General features: G+C 33.5%; 1 protein-coding gene across 1 annotated transcript; it reads left to right on the forward strand.

Moving 5' to 3' along the window:
• Positions 1-236: 236 nt before the first annotated feature.
• On the forward strand, positions 237-9,004 carry LOC110997589 (protein zer-1 homolog). The gene is made up of 8 exons (XM_022265825.2): positions 237-1,497; positions 2,045-2,247; positions 2,416-2,587; positions 3,245-3,403; positions 4,920-5,081; positions 5,445-5,594; positions 6,277-6,529; positions 7,797-9,004. Exons 1-8 carry the CDS (start codon positions 487-489, stop codon positions 7,979-7,981), a joined length of 2,295 nt encoding a protein of 764 aa, XP_022121517.1. The 5' UTR covers positions 237-486; the 3' UTR covers positions 7,982-9,004.
• Positions 9,005-9,574: the final 570 nt, after the last annotated feature.

A 9,574-nucleotide genomic window follows, 5' to 3' on the forward strand; every position in this document is an offset into this window, starting at 1 on the left:
AGATTTTGGTTTTATTGACGGTTTTATACGGATCTGACTTGAGCTTCTAAATTAAATAAAAAATAGTAGTAATCTGAAGATTATTAATGGTTAGTTCGTGGTTGATGTCATTTCTATTATTTAACTCCCACAGAATAAGTAGCAACTAGCATTTGTAACTCTGTTTTTAAATATGTCAGATTATGTGCCAATTTTTGAATTTGTAAAATATATTTGTGTCTATGACAAGTGTTCTGTGGACTATGGTCAAAATTAAAAATAAAAGGGCCGTGGCTTGAGAATATATCGTTGCATTTTGTATTCTCTCAAAAAGTGATCCTATTTAGTGCGGGTATAAAAATTTTCTGCTCTAAGACTTATGAAATTTTCCAAATTAAATACGACTTATTTGAAGATGAAGTGCTGAAGTCTTCTTCGAATCCATTACCGAAGGGAAGATGTCGTGAGCTCTTTTGATTTAATCGGAGTTTCAAGAAAAAATCAAAAATGTGGTACCCATTGCCCCAAGAGATTTTGTCTCTAAACGATATGACACCGGGCAGTCTTTTTGATCAGTGTTTATCAGTTATAACAGACAATCTGGATGCAATATCGATCCCGAATCCAACCACTCGCAGCCGTGTCCTCCGTCGTAACATTGTACTACCAGCACAAATTTGCGATAAATTTCTAGAAGCTTATCAAAAAAAATATCGATTGAACGACAGTATTGCCCACATATTCCGTGATCGTGAAAGCACAAGATTAACGATTGTAAAACTAGAACATGCTACTATTACAGATAAAGGACTCAGATATCTTCTTGCGCACCGACCACTACAGGTCGAGCTAGTGCATTGTGATTGCATTTCAGAAGCGGCGGTTGGTATAATCGCGGCATATAATCAGAATTTGGTACGACTTACATTTGGACCTTTAAACTTTACTTCAAATTCTAGAGGGGTTGTCGACAATCATATCAGAATGAATGTTATAAAAAGAGATTTGCTACAACTCACATTAAAAATTGACAATGCCATGACCATACCAGTTCTGCGATTAAAACCATTACATAACATAACATTTTTGAATCTGTCCAAATTACCAGAAATGCTTAGTTCATTACAAATGCGTATAGAAACTGTAAAGTTTCTGATATTACATAATGTTCCGCTAACTCCTAACAACATAAAATGGATATTACAAGTATCAGACAATATTAAATTACTTGACATATCTCAAGAAAACGAGGCCCAGGGTACAGTAGAGAATGCATCTTCAGTACTTCATGAACTGGTTACTAATCTGCCGAAGTTGCAATACTTAGACATTTCTGGCACAAATCTAGCTGGTACAGGACAAGGCCAGTCATTGGTAACAACCGTAGATGGAGGTGAAGTGGAAGTTAAAAGTGACATACCAGGGCTTATAAGCCGAGCAACTAATCCTCTAGAATTCCTAGGTTTATATGGAACCCATCATGGGGCTTGCCAGAGACATGATATTCCTGCCAGTCTGGTAAGTTTTAAACTTTTTGAACCTCAGGCAAGAGCTTTTTATGACATTGGAATAATTTTCAAGTTTGTACAACAAATTGACAAAATGTCTGATGTCCCAAGATGAAAGAAATTTACATGGCACACTATTTTGTTTCTGCATACAATTCAATTGCCTCATTAGTTTTATTATCATATATACAATAACATCAGACAGTTACTTATTTTTATTTCTGTGCAACACTTAATTTTTTTTAATTATTATGATATAAGTAAACATCAAATACACTACTGTCCTGATTTATGATGGTGAATTAATTAAAAAATTATGTATAAATAAGTAAAAAGAAATGAATTTAAAAATAATTTTGCCTCTGCTTTGTTTTATATAATTTCTTTATTAAAATACATAAAAATAAAATAAATGAGAGATGTTTTGACAAAATATCATCAGGTACATAGGTGCTGTTTGAAATTATTCAACTTAATCAGTAAATGCTCAAAAAGACAATTTGATTTTATTTTTAAGTCAGACCATTGGTATTATATAGCAGCTTTATTGTTAACAGATATCTGGAGATGCCAATGAGAAGCAAATTTTAACAGCTGCCTGGGCTGCCATTGACTACCCAGTCATCCTCTCAAAAGTTCTTAGTGATCTATATTACTTTTTTCGTTTTGAGAACATAACAAATGTTGGAGCAGCACTGAGCATTGTACTTTTGTCTCTAAAAAAATTCCCTTTGGAGACTCAGATCCAAATATCAGGAAGGTAATGATGGCACTTGCTACATATAATCTTATATGTTTATTATATATATATATTATTTTTTCTACAGGCAATTACTTATAAAACCTGTAATTAGGTAATCATAACTACCCATAAGGTACCCTCCATTAATCAGATATTATGTTAATTATTGAATACTAATCGTTTCAGTGCAATAATATACTACATTGTAAAAGGCAACCAAAAGGCGAATATTGGCTTAAACTTAAAGAGGCGTATTATTACATTGTTGCTGGATAGTATGGAAACACATATTTCGGATCACACCTTAATGAGGAATGGATGTCTCGCTCTCTGCCAATTTAGGATTCCTGAAGATGTTGTAAGTTAATTCTATTAACCTACATCTCTACACCTGATAAAGGGAAATATATATTTCTTTCTTCATTATTTTATTTTATTATTTATTAAAGCACACCACATACATGTATTTTATTTTTTATTTTAACATAATTATTACTTATTTAAAGATACTTTTTTGTTTATGTACCTGTTAGCTGCAACACTACCGAGGTTGTTGTTTATTTTATCAGCCCACTAACAAATATATTTTTAATTAAAAACCATACAATTCAAAATCATTTTATTAGGAAATGCCAGTTTACACTGCCATTAACCATTGCCAAATTAAATTGTATATTCAAAAATTTATATTCAGATAATGGGGCACTTATTATATATCTATATCTCAAAGCCTCTATATTATAAAATACATACAGTTTTAGGTGGTTAATGATAAAGAATGCCAATGGTGTTGTTTATTTTGTTCATCTAATTTAACACAAAAGCAGGATTTTACCCTCCATAAAGTCAGCATTTTATATGTTTCCCTGTATTTAGGGTAAAAGTTTTGACAATCAAATGCAGACACCAAAAAAAACCCAATATTATATATACCTAGTGTACCATCCATAATCCAACGATAAATTTTAGAAGTACCAGAGCTTTGGCCAGTACAAGAAGTATGATACGTTTTCAGCTATTTGAGTACGACCGTATAGTACAAATTCTGCTGGACGTCTCCGAAGATAGCCATTATACATTTGTCCAACGAATTGCGATTTACCTCCTGAACTCACTTGCGTGCCAAGTTGACGGGCAGCAGAAACTCTTCTTAGGTGACAGGGGAGCCATTACTGTGAGTGTATATTCATTATTATATTGCGATTAATTTTGAAACACATTTTATATTGATGTTTGATTTAGAATTTGTGTAATAAAATATTTTTTATGCTTGGTGCCTTTACCTAATTCTAATAGAATTTCAACTAAAGATGACCATTGTTAAGATTGAATTGCACAGATGCAGTTTAGTACATATATTGTAACACCTAAATGAAATTCTTTTACTTAATGTGTGTCCATGGGCTGCGATGACTGTCCTTTTTGGGCGTCCTGTAAGCTCGTTTGATTCCTATCATATAAAAAAGCAAAGCAAAATGGAGAAGACCTTTTTGATTTATTTAAAATTATAAATTTAAATATACCTACATTGAAATTAATTATTATGATTGGAATTTAAATTTAAGGATTATTTATAGTAATGTTTTATTTTTACATGCATATTATGTAATTATTAATCATATGATACTTACTTAATTAAAATATATTATAAATTATGGAAATAAAGAGGCTATAATAATATATTTAAAAAAATGCTGTGGCAGAGACGAAGTTAGAAACTTAAGTTTCTGATTTTTCATAGACAAATTCCATGTTGTGTTATGATTCTATTAAGCTTTCTACCATATTGATCTATGGATCTGGACAATGATTTTATTAAACTTCATTTAAATACATAAGTTGTCTTAATTAGTTAAGACTACTGCTAACTTACTGTTATAAGTGCTTTTTTATTGTTTGCGACTTTGTTTGGCTTCGCGTTTGTTTAGCAATACTTTCTGAAATTAACAATATCAGTTGATTTTACAAGGATTCAGTTTTCTATATTTGTGCCTTAAAAATATTATGACAATTTATATTCAGTAACTAATTGAAAAAGAACTAACAAAAAGAAAATTTCAATTTCATTACAAATGTCGTGTAGTTTAGATAATTATTATGTAAATAAATGTAAAACTAGGAAATAATCTTTTGTTAATAGGCATCTATCCTTTAGTTCTCATCAAATATTGTTCTTTGTAGTATCTGAAGTTTTCCTAAAATTAGTTTCTTTAGTAATATACAAAAAAATCATCAACTATTTTTATTGTATGTGTTAAATCTTTCTACGCTTATTAATGTGGCAATGCGATATTCTAAAATTATGCGAATTCTTGTATTCTAAGTGTTGAACAATTCTTTGCGATCATATTTACAATATAAAATATAAAGAATATTAAATTGTGTACCTTATTTATTACCTACAAATAAATTTTGTCAAAATTTTGTCATGCATTTTATTATAAACAAACTTTGTCTAATTATTTAATGTAAACTCAGTTATTCAGCAAATGCTAACATATCAAGTATTTAGTTACAATTCTTTAACAAGACTTTTTTTATAGCTATGTATTCTTAAAGTAGTCAATGTCCCAATGGGATTGGACAGTTATCGAGCTTTGCGCCAAAGTAAACTTTGCAACACTTATAAATTGTCTTAAACACGATAGTAATGTAAAACTTGATTTAATATAATTTTGTTATAATTACAGAGAATGCTGCATGTGATTTCCTTGCGCGTAGATCGCAGACAGTGTGACGATGTAATGGAGGTTGCCTGGTCCACAATGTGGAATGTGACTGATGAGACACCAATTAACTGTCAACGTTTCCTTGACGGTCACGGGATGACGTATTTCCTAGCCTGTCTTAGGGTATGTTGTTTGTCATATTAATATCTTAATTTACTCTTTGGATTTCGCAAGTATTCATGAAATACTTAAGGAAATTATTGAGTCGTCTCTGAAGGTCGTCATCATCTGTCAAAACAAGTGGTTCATTAAAATTTTTGAACTTATGCAGACTACAAATAGAATCGATTCCGATACGTTTCAGTTTTCAGTAGTAGATAATGATACGAAAATTCAGGAATCGAAACTAGGACCTCAACTACATTGTTTTAACAAAGCTTATGGTATGGTCTTGTTGAACATGTGTTCTTGTGCATATAACGTTTAAAAGATGCCATGTAATAAAATTTTCATGCAATTCTGATGGTATTTATGTTTATATTACAGTGGTTCCGTGGTAATTTCGAACTAGTCCGGAACATGATGGGTCTCCTCGGTAATGTTGCTGAAGTAGCGGCCCTTCGTCCTAAACTGATGCGGCCTGTCATAATAATGGCTTTTTATAATCTCCTTAATTCTGTTGCTGATGGGATTGAGGTACGTTTAACTATTAGGATATCCATTAATTACATTCGACTAACCAGACCAAGTCTGCCGTAAGAGATTCACTTATGTGTGCAGCAAGGGTTCCAAACCGTTCCATCCCCAGCTTGTCTCAAGGCATTAGGGATGTTAAGATCCATCATTGTCTTAATTTGGTCACATCGTCAAGTAGGCAATCGACCCCGACTTCTGCCCTACCTTTACCAGTTTATCGAGACTATCTGGCAGTAAGGCCAAAGTAGCTAAGTTATATGTGTAGTTGGTTGACTTATTGGTTAATTTTGCAGTCCATGGTATTAACAACATTTTCAATCAACACCATATCTTGAATGTCTCTGTCTTTATTCGGTTCGCTGCACAAATTGACCAGGACCCTGAAATTTTTTTTGCTGATGAGTAGGGATGCCTACAGGTTCGAGTTTAATGACGTGGAATAAGTGATACCTTGATGATCTTATGTTCCAAAATAAACGTAGTTTTTTTTTTTTGAAAAGTACCAGAGTTCTGACGGGCCTGCTCTTGGTAGTATTTGCCACGTTTCTATTTTGCCGTGTTCTAGTCAGTTTGCTAATTGCTGTTGTAGCCATATGTTTTCGCCTATGAGTTTCCCCGTCACATCCTCCCTGTTTGCAAGGACAACGTTGATAATTTAACATAGGTAAATGTTAATTTACAGGTTAGTTACAATGCAGCCGGCGTCATTGCCCATATTGCGTCCGATGGCCCCGAAGCCTGGACAATTCGCGAGCCTTCTCGTACGGCAGTGCTTAACCGTATGTCTGCAGCCATACACCGTTGGGACCGCAAAGCCGAAAGGAACATCAATTACAGATCCTTTCATCCGATTTTGAATCTTCTGAATGCTCGTCATACCCCAGAATGCCAGCAATGGGCCGTTTGGGCTCTCGCCAATCTTACCACCGTATATCGTAAGTATTAATGTTCGTCTATTTGTCTATACAGTATGGATAAGTAGATTATGGAATCGGGAAAGTATGAATACATGTATATAAATCGGGCATCCTATATGCATGCCCGTACTGTAATTTATTTTTAAACAAATTTATAAACTCGAGCCTTTTGTAACTGTAAAATAATAGCAATTTTTTTATTAATTCACTTTGGTATGAAAAATCATTCCAAAAAATAAATAAACGTATGGCACTCGAGAACTGCCGCGGTAAAGCATTTTTATATGCAATTATAATTATTTCTTTATTTTTAATTTATGCAGTATTTTTTTATAGTAATTCAAGTTTTTTCTTTGATATTAATTCAATCTACCACTGTACCAGACTAGCACGCCTATATAGTCTGTTTCACTCTAACGCGTACCGCCTACACCGGCCGCGCTTATGCTGCGTCACCGATCTCGTCAGAGCGATGTGAATAAGCAGTATGCGTACTGTCCCGCTCTAACGCGTATTGGCCGCACCTATATTACGCCAACGTGTGTTAGATATTCGTTTACTATAGAGGGTGTTAGATTTATTTTAAATGATAAGCCTTCATTAGACGTGAGTGCAGTTTTCATCTGCTTAACTGACTATAGTACGGACGCGGAGCACGAAGAATTTCGTACAATGACCTTTGGGCCTACTGCCAGTGGTTAAAAACATTTTTTTTATAAGTACGAATATTAAAAACGGTAGCTTTGATTTTTATTTAGACTAAACGGCTTGATGGATTTATAAAAAGGAAAAGTTATGATTGCGACTAAGATTTGGTAAAAAAAAACAGAAATACTCTTAAAAAAACATTTAATTTTAGTCAGAGGCTTCTATTTCTGATGAACTATCAGATGTTTCGCCAGATACGTTACTAATTATATACTATACTATAACATATATACTACTTATAACAAAACAAACCAAAGTACATGTGCACCACCTCATGTCTTTATGGTTATGACTAAAAGGTTTACAATCTCTGAATACGGCGGTCACTGCATCTGTGTGAGCGCAACGGCAATATGTTTATGCGCGAGCGACAAAGACATAAGATGAGGGGTCATTCTACGAAATTCTTCGTGCTCCGCGTCCGTACTATACACCTTGCTTCTTGCTTTTTCTTTTCGATTAGAATGTATAACTGAAAAACGCAGAAATAGAACTTTTATATGTAAATGCTTACTTCTGTAACATTTTTTTACTTAACCGTTTTAGTTGATTTTTATAAAGTTCTCTGCCTTTACAGCGGAGAAGTATTGCAAATTGCTGGAGCGAGAGGGCGGCATAGAGATGTTGAAGGAACTCCTACACCCAAATTATTCACTTTCCAACAGCTCGTTCGCCAGCATCAAGCGGCTTGTGATAATCGTTATCACCAACTGCGAGAACTTCTCCAACGAGGAGGTACCTCCGGACCAAATGGATCACTAGCTAGAGGAATTCGTTGAGGGCGTCTACCCTCAATTGCGGGAATATTAAACTATAGTGACATAACCATTTTCCCGTAGTGATAGTGACACAAGTGAAGTGTTTGTGACGGTGACAGTGCAGTTATCATGTGATATACGCCACACGATACGCAGACATTTTAATTTTAAATTAGTGTTTATTAAAATAAAAAATAAAAAACTCGAGTAGCTCAAACGACTGTAGGGCCGTGTAACAGGTATATTTAAAAGTATTAAGTTTAAAGTTAATATATTTATAGGTTAAGATTTAACCGTCTTTAGCTGTGTTAATGAATATGAAAGGTTTTGAAATTAACTATTAGATACAGCTACTTACAACTGTTAACTACTTTTTTTACTTCGGATCTTATTGTTTCATTGATTTTTTTTATGTTCATAGAAAATTTATACCTATGTTGGTATCGTTATCATTTATGACTCGTCACTTTTGACACGTTAAGCTCACTGAATTGGATTTTCATAATAATTTCCATATTCCATATGACAATATAGTGAACAATTCTCTTTTGCAAATAAAATGATTCCTGGTCGGGTTGTGTCCTCTTATTTTTATTTTGTTTTCAAATTCAATAGTTTGTCTAAAAAATCACGTGTAATGTACATTTGCGAGAGCGCTGTAAGTTTTTGCTGACGGAGTGTGGATTGCAATCTGCAGCCAAATTACTAAGGGTTAATCAGGCCCTTTAGATGACGCACTTTTACTATTAAGTAGAGGGTCGATGTTGTGTGTACACTTATTCCGCTTAAATAAAATTATAGGTCAATGTAGTTATACCATTTTCCTTATTAAATAATTAAATTTACAGCGCGCAAATGTTTCGCGTTTTATCTAATACATTGTAATACTATTCGTACTGTTAATGTAGTTAACTGGCTGTTAATTTTAAGAATTGTTCATTTGGACTCCGAAACATGAAATAATCAATATCCACGTTCTATGTTCGTCGGATTAAAGTTGGTGTTGAAATAAAGTAAATGTTCTATCTTACTGTAGTTTCATTAATATTTAAAGTCAGACATTTTTAACAGCTGTTTCACCAAACGTTTATCTTTTATAGTGATCAGCATTTTCCAGTGGATTTTAGGATGTAAATTATGACATTTGCTGTATTTTTTTTCACCATATGAGTATTGGTAGAAAAGAAAGCATGTTTGTGTATTGGACGCATTACGTTTAGCAGCGGTCCCAACGCCGAACAACGGCTATTTTCTCACTCAAGCAACGTACAATAGATATTGTACATATATTATATGAGTTTAAATATATTTATTTAAAAAAAAATAGTTTAACTAACTTTAAAATGTAATAATTGAAAGGAGTTCCTTTAGGCAAGGTTCCGAAGATACTGGCAGCGTTCTCCCTTTGAATAGATATTATTTCTGTGTAAGCAAAGGATATACATATATAAATAGTTGACTGCTCAGCGATCAGAACTCACGCCGAGAGACCAGCAGTAGTAGTTCTAGCCCTTCTCACACACACACTTGCTTGAAGCCCATCGAAAATCCAGGGTCGACAGCACCCAGCTAGTCAGACATATTATACTCCAAACGA

This window comes from Pieris rapae, chromosome Z (assembly GCF_905147795.1).
Source record: "Pieris rapae chromosome Z, ilPieRapa1.1, whole genome shotgun sequence".
NCBI lineage: Eukaryota > Metazoa > Arthropoda > Insecta > Lepidoptera > Pieridae > Pieris > Pieris rapae.

Bases quoted from the DNA above. Each gene is read 5' to 3' on its own strand.
- LOC110997589 (XM_022265825.2), top strand. From the start codon at position 487: ATGTGGTACCCATTGCCCCAAGAGATTTTGTCTCTAAACGATATGACA. The intron at 1,498-2,044 runs GTAAGTTTTAAA...TATTGTTAACAG, and splicing joins ATGATATTCCTGCCAGTCTG to ATATCTGGAGATGCCAATGA. The intron at 5,595-6,276 runs GTACGTTTAACT...GTTAATTTACAG, and splicing joins CTGTTGCTGATGGGATTGAG to GTTAGTTACAATGCAGCCGG.